A 23,483-nucleotide genomic window follows, 5' to 3' on the forward strand; every position below is an offset into this window, starting at 1 on the left:
CTGTTAATTAACATCACAGCAGAGCGTGTATGTCTACACTGATCAGGCTGGTACCTCTGAATCACACAGCAGACTCTTATTTCACTGGTGTATGATAAATTAAAACAAACAGATAAATGTACATGAAAAGAACAGCTGATCTGTGGTAACCTATAGACACAGAGAGCAGGAGAATGTTTGGGTTGCTTGGCAACAAAAGTCCAGTTTCAGTTAAGTTTTGGAACTAGTTGAGTTGGTGGAGCAAAAAATAATCTGTTAGTGATTGTTACCTCTATTTGCTGCTTGTATAACCTGCGACCTACGACCGAATCACAGCAGTGCTGATCTTCAGTATAACATCACTCCCTCTTGTGTGATATTGCTTAATAATCATTCTGTTGGCCCACAACACTTTCAGACTCATTGATGTGGATTATAAAGGCTTTGTGAGTGTTCATTAACTCATGAGCAAAGTTAAAACTATCCATTACATGTCAGAAAAGTCAATCTTTTAAAACACACTTAACCCAGACTCCCACTCCCTCATCATTTTGCTCTTCCAATATCATATTCTATTGTACATTTTCTGGTACCTCCATTCAAACATAATTGGTGGTCTGTGCACAAAATGACAAAGGAAAGTAATCAGTGTCAGCTTTACAAACAAACCGCAAACAGACAGTGTGTCCATTGACAGGCAACAACTCGGACACACCGCGTCCTCGCTGACTTCAAAACAGCTCGTTATCCAGGAATGCTCACCATGCGACCACGCAGCCAACACATGATGTCATGAGGCCCCTTCGCACATAATGGACGATTAAACCCACAACTGTGGGGTCAGCCAGGATTTATGATGCCTCGCTTTTTTATGAGCTTCAGAGATTACCTCGCCACATCGCCTTGGCTCCGGCGTTCAGTGCGTCTGTCTAAAGACGAGATGTGGAGATATTAAGCAGAACTAAACATTTACTGTCTGTCTTTCCTCAAACATCCACTCTCTTCCACCACGCTGACGCAGATACATGAACACTGTGAAATCCTCTGGTGCACTGCCAACCAGTGAGTGTGTGAGCATGTCCACTCCAGATAACAAGCATAAGACTCTTGAACCATGGTGGTTCAGCACTTTATTCGTCACAGTCAACACATGAAAACAATTATCCTGTCATGAAAATGTGTAAAAGAGCCGTAAATCATGTTGTTTTCAACATCCCATCCAATCTGTTCACATCACTGTTCATTGAGTGCGATAAATTCTTCAGCTTTACAAGTCTAAGTCAAGTCAGTAAACTCTGCCATGCCGTTAATCCCAAATCGCTCCCATCTCATTCATTGTAGTGTTTCCGTTGAATTAAAGCTGAATAAAAGCCTGTAAAGCAGTAATCTACATCTGTTTAGATGTGCTTATGATTGACACTTTTGTGTGTGCACCTCTTCAGATTCCCTTAAATGGCAGTTTATCTTGAGTGCTGCAGACAGAGAACATTTGTTTTATGATATTTAATACTTTAAGAGAGAAAATAAAACAGTTAAAATCTGCTGTTTGTCATTACCAACATAAATATAACGCTGAAAGAATAAAACTGAAAGCCAACTTTTTCACACATGTAGGCCATGGAGCGTTGGTGCTGTGATGCAGGCCTCTAGAAAGGCTCCTGCTTCATGTTAAAGATACCTATTTAACCTTATGACAGTCATCTATTCTCTTCCATTCTCACCTATTGCTATTTCTCTGCCTAACATTTGTGACCTCACTGTTGATGAGGTGATGCTATTGATTCATTTGCCTATTCAATTGAACCATATCACACTGCAGAATTGAGTTTGAAGTGCACGTCCTTTTATGGTTATGGTTTTGAATGTGGAGAAGCTATCTGGATAGCAATCGACTGTTTGTCAAGTCCTGCTACGCCTGCCAACGTTCTGTTCTTGCAAGGCATATAATGCAGTTTACAACGGTGGCAAATGTTCTGCTCTGGGTTCTTAGTACTGTTTTAAACAGTGGGTTCTTCTTTTCAGACAGAAGAGGACAAAGTGTTCTTTCTAGTCATTTTACAGTGTCAGATGTTGCTGGACCTAGCGTTAGCTCCAATAGCGCGTTAAGAGGCCCCCCAAAGCCCCCAGATGACGTGTTGAAAAAGACATCTTTATAAGAAGGTCTAAAATATAAACTTTATGATTATATACAATGTATACAAGCGTAAGGGGGGCATTATGCTCATTTCAAGCTTCATATTTCACTCTTTGGAATACCTCAGCATAATTTACAGTTAAAAAAACTCACTATTTTTCTCACACTGGTGCTCTGTGCAGGCCCTCATACAGCCTCTGCCTGAAACCACTCAGTCAGCTCGGTCCCTTTTAGAAACACAGCCCCCACAGCCACTTTCTTCTGATTGGCCATCTCTAAAGCCTGCTGAGGCTGCACTTTGTGACGTCACAAAGTGCAGCGTGTAGAACAAACTGTGTGAAACCTGGCGTTCACAGGAGCCTGCAGACCGAGCTGAGAAGCCTGGGGATTACTCCAACATACTTTTACCTACAGATCTAAAAATTCACCCATGTTTAGTCTGGACATCCAACATTGTTTGTAACATGATATATGTCTTAAAATGTGAATCAGCATAATACCCCCTCTTTAAAGGCCCTCTTGTTACAGCTTCATGCACGACACTTCAGCAAGTAGAGAGTCCTTAGCTAAACATGTCTGCAGTTATGGTTGTAATTAAGCTGTTGCAAAGCAGTTGTTATATAATTAAACGAGCGGCTGCTTTGAGAGACAGGAGGGTGCTGCTAGCTGACTGTTCGACCTAAACTTAGCTAATTGTGGTCGCTCACTTGAAGAATTTTTCTTGCAAATATCGAACAAATAATTTAACTTGCTTTGCACTTAATCGCACTAACAGACCGTCCAAAAAGTCACTTAGGCCTCTTCCATCAGTGTGTGAATGTGTGTGTGAATGGGTGGATGTGACATGTAGTGTAAAAGTGCTTTGAGTGGTCGCAAAGACTAGAAAAGCGTTATGTAAGTGCAGTCCATTTAATAGAAGGCCTGTTAGCTTAGCTCTGTAAATATTTAGTATCCAGCTAATGAATTAGCCTTGGGCATAATTGTATAACATTGATAAGGCAGACTTTGCTCCTCCCCTGTTCCATCCCCATATCCAAGTACGGTCACTTCTGGCCACAAAACACAACCAAGACGGCAATGGACAAAAACCAGGATGGATGGATGACGTCACAGTGGCTATGTTTTCACTACAATCGAAGTTGGGCAGTCACTGTTTGAAGGGGGTGAGGTCATTAGGTGAAAATTGTTATATCACCAATAAATAGAAGCACTTAACAACACCAGAGCAGAAGGCTTCTCTGCTCCTCATCACACTTGTCTGTAACTAAAAATCCCGAGCTTGGCTTAATCTGTCCCTGGGAGCATACCCTTTAGATGAATGGCCCTGGTCTCATTTAGCTGATCTCTTGTGAAACATTACCTGTTTGAGTCTTCATATGCAGCACACAGGAGGTCACACGGCTCGGGTTTCATATTTACATTTCACATTTCTGCTCTTCAGAAATACACTGCCCCTGGCCACGGCGACCTTGCATGTGTTATTCCTAAGCCTGTGCGTGAGTACATACTGTATACGAGTAAGTGTGTTATGTTTGTGTGTGTGTGTTTGTACATGTTCTTCTTTCTCAGCAAGCTGTGTCCCAAGAGCTACTTACTATAATACCCTATCATACTCATCCTGTCATCAATCTCTTTACCTAACAGACGGGACATACCTCCCACCTACACACACACACACATGAACACACACTCCCATCTGGAAAGGATAATGGTGGCGTGGCCAAGGAAGAGCTCTGTCTTGTGATTGTGTTTGGATTCAGTGTGTGTGTCGGTGTGTGTGTGAGGGGAGGGAGAGCAGGAAGGGGTTAAAATGGCTCAAACATTTGTGGAAGGCAGGAACCATGCTGGCTCTGATCCCGCCCCCTTTCTCAGCTCTGACCTCACTCTGAAACTTGTTCCCCCTTGTGTGTGATTCAAACACACACACACAGACACTTGCTCAGTCACATGCCTACACATACTCTTGCACGGTGACGCACGCGCCCGGGTGCTCATACACACACACACACACACAGATCTGTGCGCATTCTGTGGGGCGCCCTCGACAGGGAAAACACGCGCACACACACACACAGCTCGCGGCTACTGTGACAGACTGGAGCAGGAGAGCAAGTTTGCCTAGGGAAAGGAAAGGTCTCTGTTTGCTCTGTGATTAAAGGTGTAGCAGCAAGCCAGAGGGGAGAGGAGGAAGCGGAGAGAGAAAGAGAAGAAGAGAGAGAGAGAGCAGACAGACAGACAGAGAGAGGGGGAAGAGGGCAGCAGTGTTGCGCCACATTTAGACTCGGAGCACAGACGAGATGTACATGGGGGACCGATTAATGGAGCTCTGCTGAGAGTGATGAAAAGCTTTTTCTACAGCCTGTAAGGAAGCCAATTTGAAGACCGACAGGCAGCACAGCTCCTACAAGAAGGATCCAGGTGCTCAGGAAGCATCACACATTACACATTTACTCTCATCAATCAAGCAAACGCAACATTTCCACCAGCAGACGGTGCAAGCATGGACTGCATCGCCCCGGTCGTCCTGTGCTGGAGCCACCGGTCCTAGAGCGGCTGTCCACTCCTGCCAGAGGTAATGAGAACTCCTGGGAAGCCGTGGAGAGCCGGACAGCCCGACAGAGCGAGACAGACGAGGAAGCGGGCCGGGATTTACAGGGATGAGAGCAACCACAAGCTGAGGAGAACCAAGAGAGGGAGAGCAGCGGAGCGGCCGAGAAGAGGAGGGTGAGGACCAGTGAAAAAGAGAGTAGACTAAAGAGAAAGATGAGTGTGCCGACAAACTGTGGGTTCTGTTACTCCGTGGAGCGGAGTATCACGGTGCGGAGTGGGAACATATGGGGATCGCCGTGCGCTGTCAACAGGCCTATTGACATCATACAGAAACGCAGGCGGTAATTAAGAGCATCTACTCTCACTCACTGCTTTTGTCTTTCTCTGCTGCTCAGTGTCTCCTCTCTCACACACACACACACGTACACTCAGCATGTGTTACACTAAGTTATTTTAGGAGCTTTGACTTCAATGTATCTGGAATATATCTTGTGCAGCATTCATGATCATTGCTTACATCAGTATATTCTACAAGACTTCCTATATTGTTACTTAAGCATATCCGATATCTGTCGCCTGCATGCCGTCTTTTATCAGCTGCAATATTTACAAAAACATTCTTCGTTCTTATCACTTGTTTTGGCTTCATATCTGCGTTTCCCAAAATATCTTTTTTATCCTGCTTCCTCTCGACCACTCGTGTAATCTCCCCTTTTGTTGGACCGGTCACTGCCCCAGGGAGCGCTTCTTTTTTTCATAACACAAAGAGGCCAAATAGATATTCATTTTGAACCCACTGTTAACAAAAGTTAGCTTAATTTACTTATGTAAAAATGATGTTTTTGGGTCATTGGACTAATATAAAAGCAGCCCTCTGTGGTACTTAAAGTTACTCTGTTTATTCTGCCATTAACAGATGGCAAATCTCTGTTGTGGCTGAAGACATGCTCACTTTTTGCTATATTATGTAGCTCAACCAAGACTTGAGTATGAGGTGAAAAGCTGTAATCATGACTTACGGTCATTTTTATGTGTGTGATATAGAAATGCAGGCATACGTACCTGCAGTTATCTTTTAAAGGCAGTTAAGTTAACACCCAGCAGATCTAAGTCATTCACTTGAAAGTTCTGAAAATTGGAGACAGTAAGCGTTCATTTTTTGGGGGGGCAGCTGGATATTTAATAATCTTGAGAATAAAGTCAGTTAACTGTGAAGTCAGAGACATAAATTTCACATGGTGTTGATTTTGTAACCACCAGAATCTTTTCTTTTCCCCGCGCTGCCACTTTGCCGTCAGTCACAACCTGTGAAACAACCAGTTTGCTGCAAAGTCCACCGTCCTCTACTGGAACATTCTCACAGGAAAAGTCCACCATGACTCTTGCAGCTTCACACGTAATCCTCAGTGCCAGTGGGGAGGCTGTGACGGAGGGCTCAGAGATAAAGTCATGTTTACATTGTGGTCCTCTGTCCTCTTTCTCAGGCAGGATCCTTGTTTATCAGATGTAATGCAGAACATTTGTGCGCATAGGGGGTTTTAAAGGGCAGCCGTCCTTTCTGTTTAATTCCCCTGAAGACCAACGCCAAGTAATGTAATTGACTTCTGCTCTTATACAAGCAAAGATGTCCTCCGCGTCCGAGATTTCAGTTTGGAAATATCACAGGAAACTTCCATATGTGGATCGAAAAGGCAGCGCAGAAATGTTCTGCCTCCTTAATCGCAGTTTAATGAGCAGCGGCCTTTGTTGAAGACGATCGGTTATGGAGGGGAGTCACAGACTGGGAAGCTTCATTTGGGTTGAGTTGCTGTATGGATCTGTCCGGGTGCACAGTAATGGTAAAGGAAGAACAGACTCTGTGAGGGGCAGACTGAACACCACCATTTTACTCTCTGGAGGTATACAGGGGGAGCAGAGACGCTGCGTCAGGGCCCGTTTTGGGAGTCTATAAATATCACTTATTTAAGGTGACGCTTCTAAAGTAGAAGCTTTATTTATGAGTATAAAATGATTAGACACCAGTAATGATTGATGGTGTTTAATTTGTCTTCTTCTTCTTGATTTGTCCAGCTTTATTTCCTCCTTGTCCACGGCCTCTCTCCATCCACATTAAGTAGAACCCCATGCTGCTAATAAAGCTGATGTAGGCACCCAGACAAAGTCTCACAAAATGAGCCTAAAGAGGGAGGACGGATATATAAATTAAAAGCTTTCGACATCAGACACCAAACCCAGAGCGCCTCGCGTGCCTTTGGTGTGCGTGATTTAAAGGCCAATTATCTCCGTTAACCACAGTCGACGACAGCCAGATAACAGTAGTCCTGTCTCCTTAGATGGATATGTGGCGGAGCGTTGCATGTTTTTACGTGCCTGTGAGTGCAACAGGTACCATACAAATTGAAGTGTTGAATACATCTGCTGTTGATACATACCATACTGCACGATAAGCATTGACGGTTTATTTTGCCCAGTGGCGAAGCGGTTATTGTTTTCTCCTTTCAGCTTTCAACTGTAAAGGTAACACCTGCTTTTCCTAAAAGAGGGCCGATAAGAGGATCCTTCTACAGCTTATTGGCTTTGATGTGGTACGCAGCGTTCGTTCGAGTTTTATGAACATGAATTTGCCCTGAGGCTATGAAAACTGTCTGTAAGGCTCATTGGATTTCACTGTATTTGCCAACTAAGACGAACGTGATGAAACCAGGGTTTTTATCCATGCTAACAGAGCTGCTCAAACAATGGCTGTATGAATCAGTCAGTCCACCCCTTTGTTTCAGACTGAAGTATCTAAACAACTGGCAGATGGCTGCAGTAAAATTTGGTAGACATTTTCATTCCTTGTGGTCAAAGACTTCAGTTATATGATTTTTCCTCTAAGTTTTTAGTGATTTTTTAGTCAATATCTAAACAGATATGGATTGATGACCGTTTGACACTGACATTAATGTTCAGCTGTTGTAACTTTGGTGTTCCCTTGACTTTCCTTAAAACACCACAGGAGAAAATCAGGTCAAAACTTTTTAGTAACATTTTTTGTTTGACCAAATACCTACAAAAGTAGTGAGTGGAAAAGGAGATGCCTATAAGTATATCTTATGAAAAAACTATAGTTATAATAAGCTAGCACTTCAACCAACGTCTTTCCGTTCAGTATTTTTTTCCTTTTAATTTTTTCCCTGAATTTAATTTATTTGTCATTTAACTTTCATGTGTATTTTTTAGAATGTTTCTAGTACAGTCTGATATAAACTACTTCTTTCACTACTAGTACATTTCCCATCAACCCAAGCTTTACGTAGTGTGTTTAGTGCTAATTAGCAAATTATATGATGCTAAAATGCTAAACTAAGATGGTATGAATGGTGAAAGAGCTAAAGTTCACCATGAGCATCGTCATGAGCCCTTTTTACATTATACCACAGCGCCGTGGAGAAGCTCCGCCGTCACGCTGCCTTGCGGAAGCAAAACATGCACGAGGTGTTCAAGATAAGATAAGATAAGCTTTATTGAAATTACCCCTGTGGGGAATTTACTCGTTACAGCAGCTCACAAAAAAGGCAAATTAAATCAAATAAAGTACTCAAACAACAAACAGCACATGCTTCACATACACACACGTGTGGCTGTTCCACCCTGCCGGCTACGCTGGTTATTTACGCCGTTTTGCCTCTGTTACGCCTCTGTTACCGTGCGTAACCACTGAACGCGAACTGACGCGGCCTAAAATTCGTTCATTGTGTATTGCAAGCAGCCGATTCGCTGCTCAAAGCATGCTGGGATACCTAGCGAGGCACTTCAGCAAGCGGCGCCAGTGTAAAAGGGACTATTGTGTACACGTTAGCATGCTGATGTTAGCATTTAGCTCAAAGTCCCGCTGTGTGGAAGTACAGACTGACAGAGCTGCTAGCATGGCTGTAGACTCTGAGGCTTTTTAAGACAAGTCCACATATTATGAGGTTTACAGAGCAGTGATTTGATTGAAACCAGATCACAGAAGCTGCATTCAGTTAGAGTGAAAATTAAATGCTAGTTAATTAGCTCCATTAAGTTAGGCTCATGTTTTCTCCTCCGCTCTCCCACCATTTATAGCCCGCTCTGTGTCCACAGGCTTTTCATCTAATTTCTCTCAACGCTCTCCACAGAGGGCCAAGTACAAAATAAAGTGCCACTGACACAAACCATGATCCATTTGTGACAACCAAGCAAGGGATGGAAAAATCCTGAAAGATTATTTTTTAAATGAACCTCTGACAGCAAATGTAAGAGCTTTGCTGGGTGACACAGTGTGATTTATGCACAGAGTAATTTATAATGAATTAAGAGTCTTACAAAGATGACAGTCCTGGCTGGTTGCATGTGAGTGAGGTAACTGAGCTTGAGCTTTAGAAGAACATTTCATAGAAACCCAACACTCTCTCCCAGGAGAGGAGGCGGGAAGACAAATCTTCTTGTGCTTCATTTATCAAAATATTAAAGTGTGAATGTTGGACACATTAGATGCCAAAATGTGTCAAAGCAGCTTTGTGTTTTTCCTTGTAACGGATAAGTTTGTGTGCTTAAACTGTTGTCTTTCTGATAGTGACACACCACTTCTGCCAGAGGTCAATCACTCCCTAAATGTTCCAGGTCGACGTGGCTGTGATGAATTAATCCGAGCTTTCAGTCACAGTACATGAATCTCCTCATTTACACAATTAAAAAGTAATCCTGTGCCCTCCACAGAGAATAACTCTCACTGTGTCTGGCACAGCAGAGGAGGCGCCACAGCCAAAGAGCATTTTGTCTTCATAAAAGTGTCTGAAAGTGTTTCCAAAGCATTTCTTACATTGTCAGTGGCTTCTAATGGTGGTCTGGCCCACAGGCAGCGTCATGGACCCTCATTTATCTGCCTCACGAACAGGAGGAGCGGGTCTGTGGTGTTAGGTTGCAGGCCTCACAGACACAGACACACATGCTGAACTAATGTGAAGTCGGGCACCTTAGTGTTAGTGCATGAACAGAAGCACGTACCTGCAGTTTCTGGTTCTGGGTCATTTGTGACGCTCGCTCGCTCGGCGGTGAGTCGTGCCCGAGTGTTTCAGGCGTTACAGACTCAACGCTCCGCTAAAACCCCACAATTTTACCGTCCAGTAACGAGACTTCCAGACACAAGCGCACAAGAATCACTGTTGTAGTTTGTGTCTAAAGAGAAGGTTAAACAAAGCTTCATTTCTTCTTATTATCTTTAGCATCAGGATGTTGCTGTTGTTTGCCACTGTGGCTGATTCTCTCACCAGCAGCCACACGAAAATGTTATGCTTGATATTCTGAAGAACAAGCATCTTTTTATTGTCTGAACTCAAACTGTATAATTTCAATTTATGCTGTTAGGGCGAAGCTGCACACTGGGTGCTTGCAAGCGTTCAGCCTGTTTAAGTAATATCGTCATCACTCGTTTATTTCTCCATCTTTCCCACATGATGTCAGATGTTTTTCTGTGGTTTCATTTTACCCCAGAAGACTCTACTGTTAATACCTCACGCCGATCAAGTTACGGCACTTTAATAGACCGGCTTCTGAACTTTTCTGAACCTTTTCTCTCACCTCCCCTCGCTTCCTCTCTTCGTGTGTCTTCTCGCCTTCAGAGCCGCCACTTATACTCATTTCCCTCCATTTCTTCTCTTTGCACTCCACTGTTTTCTCTGTCATGCTACACGATCCTAGAGGATAACAGAGACTGGAGTGCCCAGTGTGTGTGTGTGTGTGTGTGTGTGTGTAGTTAGAAGGAAAAATCTTTGACTCACTGTAAACCTCTTCTGGTTTCCATCTCACATAGGATTATTAACTGTACAGTATTGTGTAGTTCTGAACTTTGTTCATGCATCAACACATCTATTTAAGGCTGCTGTGTATGTCCGACCTACGGTTCACTTTGGGTTTAAACAATGGTCTTGCGTTAAAGGAGTACAGTATGTACAATATGTAGGATGTCCTTGGCTTACTTTATACACATTATTCTTCAGCCTGCCAACAAAGCCCATTTTACAGTTCACTTAAGGAAAGGCACACAGCAGTATTTGAACCTAAGGAATGTGTTTAAAGTGGAAGATTGGTTGTCTAAGCCTAATTTTATAGAACAGGCAAGATAAACGGAAAAAATTCTCAACCGTCTGACTGCTTGGAAATTACTGGATTTTTTTTGCAGCTGATAAGAGCTAAAACAACTTCAAACCAAACTGTATGTTAAAGAAAAGACAGAATAACTACTATTTAAAATAGAAGAAAAAAATGTTCTTTCCTCTTGCTTTCTGATGCTGCTTCTTTTTCTGTTACTGATACAACAGCACACCGACTGTAGACCTGATAGTACTGTCCCCCTCATCATGAACCCCAACAGACTGAGCAGGGACGTTTTGTCTCACCCTGAAGGTGTTTAATACACGGCTACCTACTTACGAAATCAATTATTTGACACAATATATTGATTTGGGAATGATTTTATTAAATTCAAAATTACTATATTTTCATTTTCTGTTTTAAAATAGTCTGTTACACTCACGATAAGAGCTGCGTCCATAGCAAGGGTAACTCTGAAGCCTTCTTAAAATGAGCTATGCTAGCTGTTTTTACTCACATTAAAATGAGCTAACCTAACTGTTTTTACTCACATTAAATTATCTATAAGCTAGCTGTTATTACAAACATTAAAATGAGCTAAGCTATCTGGTTTTACTCACATTAAAATGAGCTAACCTAACTGTTTTTACTCACATTAAATTATCTATAAGCTAGCTGTTATTACAAACATTAAAATGAGCTAAGCTATCTGGTTTTACTCACATTAAAATTAGCTAACCTAACTGTTTTTACTCACATTAAATTATCTATAAGCTAGCTGTTATTACAAACATTAAAATTAGCTAACCTAACTGTTTTTACTCACATTAAATTATCTATAAGCTAGCTGTTATTACAAACATTAAAATGAGCTAAGCTATCTGGTTTTACTCACATTAAAATTAGCTAACCTTACTGGTTTTACTCACATTAAAATTTGCTAAAAGCTAGCTGTTATTACAAACATTAAAATGAGCTAACCTAGCTGTAATTACTTGCATTAAAATGAGCTAGGCTGGCTGTAATTACTCACATTACATTAGCTAACCTAGCTGTTTTTACGCACATTAAAATGAGCTAACCTCGCTATTATTACTGACATTAAAATGAACTAAGCTAGCTGTTTTTACGCACATTAAACGGAAACATTTCCACTGATGGTGAATGTCATGATTAACCAATCAGAATCAAGTATTTAACACAGCCGTGCCTTCAGCCTTCTTGTCTTCAGCAGCCTCTTCACACTGTTCAGTGCTTCAGAGGTCAGCTCGTACTGCATGTCCGTCAGGGCAGGCGTCATGTTGGTATTGTGTTCTTTTCCAAAGGAAAGATCTCAGGAAGAGACGGTGATTACAGCCATCAGAGGGGAGCACTGAATACAGGTCACATATTATAATAATTGCACACACACACACACACACACACACACACACACTAGTTTTGTCTTTATTTTCCTATCTCTGGATTTTAGGTGTTCTTCTTAGCAAAATAAACCTTTCTGAATTTATGGATGGACAAAATTACAGCAAGACACTGACACACACCACACACACACACACACACACACACACACACACACACACACACTGTGTTAATTAAACAAACAAACAAACAAACAAACTCTTTTTTGATGATGGAAATCATCTTCCTTTGCCGAACACTTCCCGTCCACATAAAATCAGTCAACAGATGAAACGATGCAGTCTTTTCCACAGCATTGGCATACACAAAGCGTCCCATCTCTGTCTCATAACTGTGTTCAGCTCTGATTGTGTTAAAAAGGTCAGTGAAGTGATTCTGTGTTCCTGCCTGTCCGTCGTGTCAGCTAACACTTCATTTGCTCACATTCTTTTAAAGCCATGTTTCACTGCCTGATTCTGAACAATGGACATACATGGATATCACAGCTGCATGATGTCTATACTTAGCTATCATTCGGATATAAAGAGGGTGACATATCGGCTCTGTTTTTGTTGGGTGTGAAATGATACTGGGCCTGAAAGGTTATTGTTTGTGTTGCTATTCATAAGTACTTTCTCAAATTCTAGCGCCTGAATTAAGTTCTGCGGCTTTGTTGAAGGCTATGGGGAGGATCTACAGCATATATGCAGTGAACAGTCATGCCCCTCATGATTTTTAACATGGGGGATTAGTCAGTAACAGAGACAGGGGAGACAAACAGGCAGGGCTGGGAGCCAGATCTCATGTTTTCCTGCATGCTGCTGCCAATGCAAGAGTCGCACCACTGACATTAGTTAAAGGAGTAGTTAGATATTTTAGGAAACACCCTTATTCCCTTACTTGGCAGGGGTTAGATGAAAAGACGGACGCCACTCATGTCTGTTCGGTAAAACTGAAGCTGCAGCCATTAGCTGGTTAGCTTAGCTTAGCATAAAGATCGGAAACAGCTAGCTTGGCTCTGTCTGAAGGCAACAAAATGTGCCTTCAAGTACCTAAAAAAGCTTGCAGATTCAAACACTCGCTATTTGTTAGTTTATTCCATAGAAAAAACCTAAGTGTAAAAATGTCAATATGCTAGTTTTGAAAATTGCTAACAGCCCACAATCCAAACCTCCAGGAAGTGAGTGTTGCCGACCAAAAAACAGCCCGATGCAGAACCCTCACAAAAATGGCAGTTTTTGTTTGTTTCCAGTTTTTATGCTTGGCTAAGCTAACCATCTCCCACTTATACTTCATATTTATCATAGCATATGAGCATATCTCAAAATGATAAACGATATGCCTGCTATTATGGTTTTTTTAAGTGGCAGTATTTAAAACGATCATTCCAATGGAAAAAACCTTCCGCGTCTCCCTCTGCTACCTCGTATCACTCCGCTGAGCCCCTCCCACCAAATGACGCACCCAACATGCACACGAATTTTGCTGGGCTTGAGTCGGAAAGTCAACACTGTCAACTGCTGCTACAGGAACATAACATTAGCAACCAGAATGAGTTAGCGAGCTATCTACTAGCTCTGTTTCAGGGCACTAGTTTGGTGGCTAACTGACGTCCACAGCAACAAAGATAACTATAAATATATTGTTTTAAAAATCCTTCTAACTCACATGCCTCTGCTGACACAAGTCACATGGATGTCGCTGTGATGTGCAAGCTAACTCTGATTGGTTGTTTGATTCACCCCGGATGAGTTATTAAAAAAACTAAAAACAAAGGGGCGGTAGCTTACAGACACAGATCCGACATCAGACATCATTTCAATTTAAAGAGGGGGTATTATGCTGTTTCATATTTTAAGACATTTAGATATATATATATAATTTTTACAATGTTGGATGTCCAGACTAAACGTGGGTGAAGTTTCAAATCTGTAGGTAAAAGTATGTTGGAGTAATCCCCAGGCTTCTCAGCTCAGTCTGCAGGCTGCTGTGAACACTTGGTTTTTCTACACACTGCACTTTGTGACATCACAAAGTGATGCACAGAGCACCAGTGTGAGAAAAATGAGTTTTTTTGACTGTAAATTATGCTAAGCTACTCCACAGGAATCACAGAGTGAAATATATACAGCTTTAAATTAGCATAATACCCCCCCTTTAATATGAAATGTAGTCAAATAAATGTTATCAGAGTTCATATAGTAAAAGTGAAATTATGCCCATGAAGCAACGAGCCAAGTCAAGGTCAAACCGTCAACAACGCAGCTGTTTGACATTCAACCACGACTTTAAAACAATTACAAACAGAAGGGAAGGAGTATGAACAGGGCTTTTGTGACTAAATGTAGGTATACTGAATAAACATGGAAACACACCACCTCCATCATTTTGCCACATGGCCGAATAAAGTGATGTCACAGGAAAGGAGAGGAAGGGCAGAACAAACAAACAGGGTGGTTCTCCCTCTGTGTGAGGGGCCACCACAGCAAAAACAAGCAGGCAGCTTTCATCCCAGAACACACACTGTTGAGTTAAACCCTAATTCACACACACAAAATGTGAGTAAAGTCTTTCTTCTAATGTGGCCAGAATAACCACCTCTGTGGTTCACTTTGTTCTGTGTGTTGAGCTTCAGGGCGTGGACGCTCGGCTGCTGCTGGTGTGAACTTTGTGGTCTCACTGAGCCAATCCTGAGCTTTATTTGCTCCAGGACAACTTTCATGTGTGGTGAACAGACGCAGCACACATACGTAACAAGCTAGATTGTAATGTTTGACACCACAGCACGATTTCTTTTCTATTCTTTATTTATTCATTGTCACGTAATAGGAATTATTTCATATCATAGAGGGAAACGACACTCTCAAGCGGCTCTAAATGAGCTCTGTGTTGCGTGTAACAAATGCCCTCTGACTTCTGTTAAATGACTATTGAACAAATGGCTGAGCCGGTCCTGCGTCTCGGCTCTGCTGTAACAAACTCTACCTCTGCTTGTGTCACAGCCGAGGCCTGGGAATGATGAATGAAGGTTCAGATGACAGCTTGCCCTGGTTTACAGGCCTATCTCTCTCCCTCCCTCCCCTCCTCCCTCGCTCTGCCCTGTAGCTCCTGTATTTTAATGCTCCCCAGATGGGATTGACGTTGCTGTGACAGGCGGTGACGCAGGCGGGGTGTCGAGTATCAGGGCCACTGACAGGTTACCATCAATCACACTTCTTACCAGCCAGCCACTTAAGTAACGAACGCTGTAACACACCTCTCTCTTTACAGTTTTCTTTGTGTTTAAGGCTTTATGATGCACAGGAATGTGGCTCTGGTTTAGTCTGGAGCCACGAGAGTGTAATCAGGTGTGTGTGTGTGTGTGTACAGAGGCTTTGTGTGCAAATGCAGATACCAAATTAGGATTTATTTAACCAGATCAAAGTGGCGTGTGTTTTATTTTGGATGTTTGTTAATAATACTATGATTTACATTATATCACCCAGCCCTACTCACTGACGTACTGCTTACACAGTGTAATTAGGGTGTATCTAGTTTAGCCAAGGTAGTTAGTTTCCCAAAGAACTGTTGAGATTTTCACTTTATTATGTCATACACATTACTTATTACTTATTTTATTACTAATTATCAACATATCATCAGGCTCACTTAGTTCTCCCTCCATTTACTCATGATTTAATCCACTGTTGCAGCTCCACAGCAAGTTTCTACTCTTGTAATCCCACCAGAGCCCAGTAGAGGGACCCTGATCATACAGTGACTTCACAGACAGCAATTACTACACACATCAGCCATCAGCTCACTAACAAGTTCATTAGCTATATTATTAACACAACACCCGAAAACTCTCATTCTTTCTGTTTATTTTTATATCTTAGTCTGAGGCTGAGGGAGGGAGGGAGGAGGAAGGAGAGAGGAGGGAAAGAAGTGGTGGGTGGGTGCGACGGGCTGACTGGCATGTGAAAGACACAAAGACAATAGCGTTGTATATGAAGGCCAGCCGTTGTGGCTTCTGTGGGAGCTTCCTGTCCGGACAGCGTGTACGCTTAGCCTGAACGATGACCTTTGACCTCTTGAAAACACAAAACGCCTCATTTGACATATTCAGCAACATTTTGTGAAGTTTATGCTTAAGGACTGAACGTAATGGAAGAAGTTTGGATTCAAAATTGGAGCACATTTGCTCCATCAACAGTACCTACATTTAAAAATATAAACACCAGCTACTTTATCTTTTTCAGTATGGATGTAATAAAAGTAGGATAATGTGTAGTGAGCAGGTTGTTATTGGGGAATGATATTTATCCGCTTATTATACACCTATTTACTTACAAAATCAACAATTTGACACAAAATATGGATATTGGAAATGATTTTATAAATTTAAAAATGATTTCGATTTTTCATTTAAAAATAGTCCATCACACTCACAGTGAGAGCTTCGTCGATCTCTCTGTCGTAGCCTTCAGTTTTTGCATCGTTTAACCTTCATTGCTTTCTCTCCACTGTTTTTATCCATTTTCTTTTTTTCCTCTCTGTAAACAAGCAGACGTCAAATTTACTGGACTTCTTCTTTCATCGAATTGGTATAAGTACAGTGTTTGGATTGTGTGATTCGAGCTGCATCCCTAGCAACGGTCTGTTCTTCATAGCAACGGTCTGTTATTGAGCAATAACAGACCTCGGAATGCCCTAATTAACCAATCAGAATCAAGTATTTAACACAGCCGTGTTATAAAGCATAATATGAACTCTATCTTTAGGAATAATTCATCCAAATGAGCCTGTTATTTGTAATTGAATTGCTGTTTTAATTTGCATTTGTATCCCATAGACTGTGTGAGTTGCAGTTGGTTTATTAACAGGAAATATAAGGTACATACACCATCAATTACACAGAAACAATGGCCTAAGTATTGAATCAACACCTGTCCAATAAAACGAAACTAAATTCATCTTTGCATCTGTTGTGTTAATTCAGGTATTTTTGTTTACATCATACCTAAGGGACATCACTGTGATTGTGCTATTGGGAATCATGCAAGGTACACCTGTTAATGTGCAGAGCATGCAAAGACATAAAACTATTGTGTGTCTGTGTTTGAGTAAAAGGTAAATAGTTCAGTGTCGTGTGTAACTCAGGACTCAGTGTTCACTCCCCTGAGAAAGACGAAGGAGAAATGGAAGTGAAAAATCAGCGAGAGAAAGATGTGGGCGATATTTTTGATCTGTGATCTAAATTTAGCTCGGCAACGGCTTCAAATAGAAACTTCCCCATAAATATTCATGAATGGAGGGAAGAATCTGCTGCTCTGTGATGCAGAGGGAGAAGCGAGGGGAGGGAGGATGGCTCTGTATTCTACCTGAAAATCTATTTTTAGCTGCATCGCTGCCTCTTTCGGTCTATTCCCCCCATGGGTAGGCTAAATTTAGCTGCAGAGCGGCAGTTGCGTGATGCAGGGATAAAAATAGAACTGAGAGTTTTTGGTCAGAGCGTGCAGGACAACAGCCGGGGGTGCAGCATCATTATGAGGACAGAACAATGTAGAAAAACAGGAAAGATGCAGAGAGGGTGAAGCTCAGAGCTACGTGTGTGTGTGTGTGTAGTAACCAAGCAGGAATGATGTGTGTGCTTACAGATCAAAACATTTATGCGATAGGTGTAATGTGGCACGTTGCATTGTTTCTGCACATTAAAGGCATTATTTACACTGCTAAAGCCGGTTGAATCCCTCATTTTCTGTCAAAATGAACATTAATCCAAACACTATAAACACACATAAGCATGTGTACATTCATAAGGCATGCATCCGACCCGCGGACGCCACACTGGCCCAGTCCCACAGTGTACATACAGTTAAGAGCACGTCTCAGGACAAGCTGTACCCTCTTTGAAATTGAATTGACCCCCCCCCGCCCCCTCCTCTTTGCCCTATTTTACCCCTCCTCACCCCTCATCTTCCCTCTCTCCCTCTGACTCCTCTTCGTAGCTATGTATAGTGCAGTCAGCGTCTGAAGCTGTCACATGAAGGGAGGGATGGGGGCTTCTGTTCTGCTGCTGTTATGTAATAGTCAGTAACACACCAACATCTTGTCCTCATGCAGCATCCTCGGAGTGTAGCAGGGTAGAAAAAGAAAGGGGAGGGCGGGGAGCTGGAGGAAGGAGGAGAGAGAGGAATGAATGGGATGTTTGCACGCTGCAGTTTGCTGCAGAAATACTATTAGAGAAATGTAGGAAGCTGAATGTGCTATTAGAGCAGCAGCTAATTAGCTCTAATAGCATATTAGACTGACTCCAGGGGTGTCGTTGTCGGTGCACCAACACTAAAATACATCAACAACTACTGGATTAATCGGCTCAAAATTTGGTACAATCATTCATGGTCCCCAGATGATGAATCACAGTGACTTTGGTGATCCCCGCTTATTAATCGGCGCGACCATGAGGCTGACATTGGTGGTTCTGATTCCAATAGCACCACAACTATCGGATGAATTGCCATGAGATTAAGCACAAACATTCATGCCCCCCTCAGGATGAACCTTTAAATGCTAATCAATGTATAAACGTCACACAGCTAGGCAGTGTCTTTAGTGCTGCTTCGCTCAATACTCTGTTAAAGCTCTAATGATGTTTATGTGCGTTTCATTATTTCCCACACTTATCAGCAGAAGACATCTCCCTTTACAATTTCACACCCCTGACTCTAGTTTTTGTTTATCTTAAGTCTCGTAGTTTTCTTTTCGAATATTGTTTCCCCTGCTGTGTTTATTTGAAAAATATCGGATGTGTGCCTGAGCAACTTGACCCCGTCCGAAAATCCTCCATATTTGGCTAACGCTTGTTTTGCTAAAGCGTGCATTTCTCCTCTGGAGTTCCTCACACTGTTTAGAAAAGGAGACGTGTTGCCAAACGGAGCTTGCACGCTGACAGAGTCTCCCCAGGTCCGCATGTCAGCGGAGAGGCTGTGGGAAAATAAGAGATGTGGATCAAGGCAACAACGTGCTCAGACTGTGAAGGAGCGCCCCGTCGGGCTGTTACTTGCTGTTTTTCTATTCGTAGTCGGATCGTGTTTGATCAGGAGGAACTCCTCCTCACCTGCACGCTCGGCTATTTTTAGACTCACACTCGCATGACCCCACGTCAATACTCTGATGCTAATTTTACACTCGCAGTCCTTCACCAAACAGAGCTCCTCTGCAAACACACACTTGCTCCTGACTTGCATGACATTGGACACGAAGGCTTCACACCTTTAATGAAGTGCTCATCACGTAGTCCAGGTTGTGACTGTGTTCTTTCCAGGTATATGTATGCAGACAGGCTGGCTGCAAGTGGTGGCATCTGTGGGGGTTTCTCTACTCTTTGTAGCAGCTTGTATCATGGTCAGGCCGCTTCTACGGCAGGAGGATCATCAACATGCAGAAATCACAATTAGAAGCAATTCACAGTCTGTGGCTCTCTACACCCCCTCATTGTGTTAATGTAGTGCTATTTAAAGTTCAGTTTGTGGGATATATCAGCGCATTCCCACATATTTCACACAGTCACCCTCCTAACTGTGTCCTTTTTAGCTCTTAGTTTGGTCTGTACTGGTTTATAGTGGTTACACTTCTTTGCAAATTGTTCCATTTCCTGTTTATGAGGTCAAAACAGCTGAGTGGTGTTACCCATTGATGAAAGCTTGTATTATTTTTATACTGGAGTATTGTGTTGTATATTCCTTATCTCTCCTTCATTGTTCATGTAGCAGCCAGTCTCTACACTGGAGTAGTTCCTGGGATTTCGTCATTGTTTTGTTCACTATTTCAAGAGAGTTCATACATTGTTTTGACAGTCTTTAGCCACAAGCCTTAAATGTTCATCACCAAATAGAATCTGTGGTCTATAAAGAAGACACCACAGTGGCAGCTAGAAGGTTTCTGATGCAATAAACCAGCTGTATTTCTTATTGATACGCCTAGAAACAGGACAAGATGCCTCTTGATGCGGGCCTGCAGTCTGTTGGATGTATGTTGAAACTAAAGCTGCTTTCCCAGTGATTAAAAAACCCGCTAACACTCGGCTTTTTTGCTAAGTGGGAAACGTTACAATCGGCATTCAGACCCAGGTTAAATGACTCTGCAGTAGCGAAAACAATTACTTGAAAGTTTAACAAGAGCAACCCCCTTGACAAGAAGTTGGTGTCCAGGTTGGATGGGTGCATGCTTCCTTTTTTTCCTTTCCATGCTGTGGAATAAACCCTTATAGCTTTCTTATTATCCATAAAATGTTTCTTCCAACCGTTCTTAATATCTTCTGTTTCTCTCTCTCTCTCTCTCTCTCTCTCTCTCTCTCTTCTCAGTTTTGACGTGGAGAATGGATTGTCTGTTGGACGCAGCCCCCTTGACCCCCAGGCGAGCCCTGGCTCTGGCCTGGTCTTACAAGCCAACTTTCCCCACAGCCAGCGGCGGGAATCCTTCCTGTACCGCTCCGACTCTGAGTTTGACCTTTCACCCAAAGGTCCCTCCAGAAACTCCTCCGGTGCCAGTGACTTGTGAGTTCATCTCTAAGTGATACCTCTGGGACACACCGTATTACATTACGTAACATTTTCTGTATTTGTTTGGTTAAAGAGGGAGGGTTGTATCCCTTGATTTATTCAAGACATCTTCACCTCATCTTTTCATCCCTTAGAACAGTCCATCATCTCTCAATTGTTCCTGCTTCATTCATGCCTTACTTCTACTTCTACTGCTTATTTTAACATGAGGTTATCTGTATGTTTCATTACATAAAAACTTACTCTTTGCAAAAAAATCATATGCAAGGCTGAAAATCCAGAGTCGAATTCACAGTCTCTAAAGCCCAACATTAGCTGTTTTTCCATCACAAATGCTTGCATGTCAAACCTGCTACTCTGGGTTTTCAATTTATAGGATATTTTTTAAACTTTTATTTTTTCTTAAGTTCTGTCTGTGTCCAATATGCCCCTAAAACAGCCCCCCTCCACAGTTAGTAATGTGTAAACACCTTTAAATTTGTAGTGTAAGCAGTCACAGGTCTCCTCATGGACTCTCGCCTGTCTGTTTTTAAAGGGAAGAAAGCTTGAAGCACTGGGAAGTCAACTGGTTGTCATCTCGGTGAGAAGAACACGATAAAATAAAACCGTTTTAAGCCTCCCTTTGCTTTCCCCTCAGACGGTTTCACAGCCACTTCCCACCTCCCTGCTGACAAACTAGAGACTTCCCCTGTTCGACCTCTCCCCCCTAAAACACCCAGTTCTTTTTTTATGTGTTTGCATGTTACGCTTACTCAAGCATAATAACACACTCTATTTACTTGTGAGTATTTACCAGTTCATTCTTACGTCACCCACCCTTCCACCTACCACCAACCTCACCAACCTTACTCTGCAGTGCATGACTTAGTTGTTGTCTGACATATTTGTTCCAACAGGACGATGGCAGAGTGAGTGATGAATAAGGATATCTGTTAAGTTAATGTGATGCATATTTAAGTCCTCTTAACTAAATTGTAAACTGTTGCATTAAGGAGCTTATAAGTTGATCTTGTGGTCAGTGTTTCATGCTTTTTCCTCCTCTGTATTGCAGACACACAGAAGACATGATTGTCACACCATTTGCACAGGTGAGTCCTTTCAAAATTTGTCCAATTTGGTGCCCTTTAAAAATGTTCACATAAAAAGGAAATCACGTTCACTTGTTAGCCAAACACAGCGAGTCTTTAAAGAAACGCTATAATAAACTCCAGATGGGTCGAGACTGGGCTTTACTGCCTCATCAGAACAGCCCCTCAGCGACATGCTGGCCCTGCGACAGGATGAGGCATCCCGCTGGCGATGCCCTGCTCCTGCGTGGGACATGCGTCACACTTGTGCTCACTTTACACAGCGAAAGAAGCGCTGAATCCAATACTGCTGGATCATGCTGTTTAAATTTGCATGCTGCGGCTGATAAGGCTACATGGGTCAGGCCTGGACACCGGATACTCTGAGGGGCTTTCTCTGCGTGCCGAGTCAGTGTTTGGCCGCGGATAAGGTGACAGACATGACATAGAGGAGTGTCAGTGATGCCATGAAAACATCAGACAGGGAGAGACAGGGGGAATGCCTCTGCCTAGCTCCTCAGCATGCAGGATGAAAGCCACAGGGTTTGGTTTCAAAGGCTCGTCAGCACTTGATCTGGTTCAAGATGAATTAAGTGAAGGCATGCGCGAGAGTTTAAGACTTCAAATGAGGTGACATCTGTGCTTTCATTATGTCACAAATGTTGTGTACGTCACTTTCGATGATCTGGTACATTCAGTCTCTTGTTCCCGTCTCGTAGGTGCTCGCCAGCCTGAGGACGGTCCGAAGTAACTTTGCCGTCATAACCAACCAGCAAGATCGCACAGCCAGCAAGTATGTGATAAAACCTGCCCACATACCTGACAGTTATAATCACACTGTTCATACAGTATCATTGTTGTTTGCTGACTTTGGATGGCCTCTGTCCACAGGACGCGATCGTCAGGCAGCAACCCACCATCCATGTGCAAAACCAGCCTCGCAGGTCCGTACTGGGATTAAGCTGTTTACTAATCAATATCCCATTATCAACACTGACCCCGTTCAGAGAGCCAGGGGTCAGATTTAAGGACATTATCATGATTAAATCTGTGTATTATGAAATCAGGGTTGCTGGTAACGCGTCACTGCAATGTATTAGGAAATTAATGTCATTTACAAATACATAAAATCTATTAGTGCAGTACACACATCATCAGACTGAAGTAAAAGCATCAGACCTACAATTAAGGAATACTTAAATGTCAAATACGGCTGCACGGTGGTGCAGGTGGTACAGTGGTTAGCGCACAGTAAGAGGGTTCCTGGTTCGAATCCCAGTTCGGGCCTTTCTGTGTAGAGTGTGCATGTTCTCCTCGTGCATGCTCCCACAGTCCAAAGACATGCTCGTTAGCTTCATTGGTGACTCTAAATTACCCGTAAGTGTGAGTGTGAAAGGTTGTCTGTCTCTATGTGTCAGCCCTGTGATTGACCCCGCCCATCGCCAGCCCCCTGCGACCATGAACAGGATAAGCAGTATAGATAATGGAATAATGATGATAATGGATGTATGGATGGATTTTAATGTACAAAAATGGCCGCTGTATGGGCTCAAAATTATATCTTACATTATCAGATGATTATTATTAGTGCAATAATGTGTCGGCAGCATTTTGCTGTTGTAGCTACTTGAGGTGGAGCTAATTTAAGCTATTTTACGTACCACTGTGTCTATTACATTGCCATCATATTTTAGAAATATATATTTTTTTTAT

The 23,483-nt window shown here is 42.4% G+C and overlaps 1 protein-coding gene across 2 annotated transcripts in view; it reads left to right on the forward strand.

Annotated features, from left to right (window-relative positions):
• Positions 1-23,483, forward strand: part of pde4ca (phosphodiesterase 4C, cAMP-specific a) — a 38,497-nt gene that overhangs the window by 5,838 nt on the left and 9,176 nt on the right. The window contains exons 1-5 of one of the 2 annotated variants that reach the window (XM_069684138.1): positions 4,668-5,004; positions 20,506-20,697; positions 21,755-21,791; positions 22,490-22,563; positions 22,662-22,714. In XM_069684138.1, the coding sequence (XP_069540239.1) occupies positions 4,877-5,004; positions 20,506-20,697; positions 21,755-21,791; positions 22,490-22,563; positions 22,662-22,714 (484 nt within the window). In that variant the 5' untranslated portion in view covers positions 4,668-4,876. Of the gene's footprint in view, positions 1-4,667; positions 5,005-20,505; positions 20,698-21,754; positions 21,792-22,489; positions 22,564-22,661; positions 22,715-23,483 lie in introns of those variants that run through there. The other variant, XM_069684140.1, reaches the window with a different exon arrangement.

This window comes from Semicossyphus pulcher, unplaced genomic scaffold, assembly GCF_022749685.1.
Source record: "Semicossyphus pulcher isolate SPU_LCO1_2020_fin unplaced genomic scaffold, fSemPul1.0.p SCAF_7, whole genome shotgun sequence".
Lineage (NCBI taxonomy): Eukaryota > Metazoa > Chordata > Actinopteri > Labriformes > Labridae > Semicossyphus > Semicossyphus pulcher.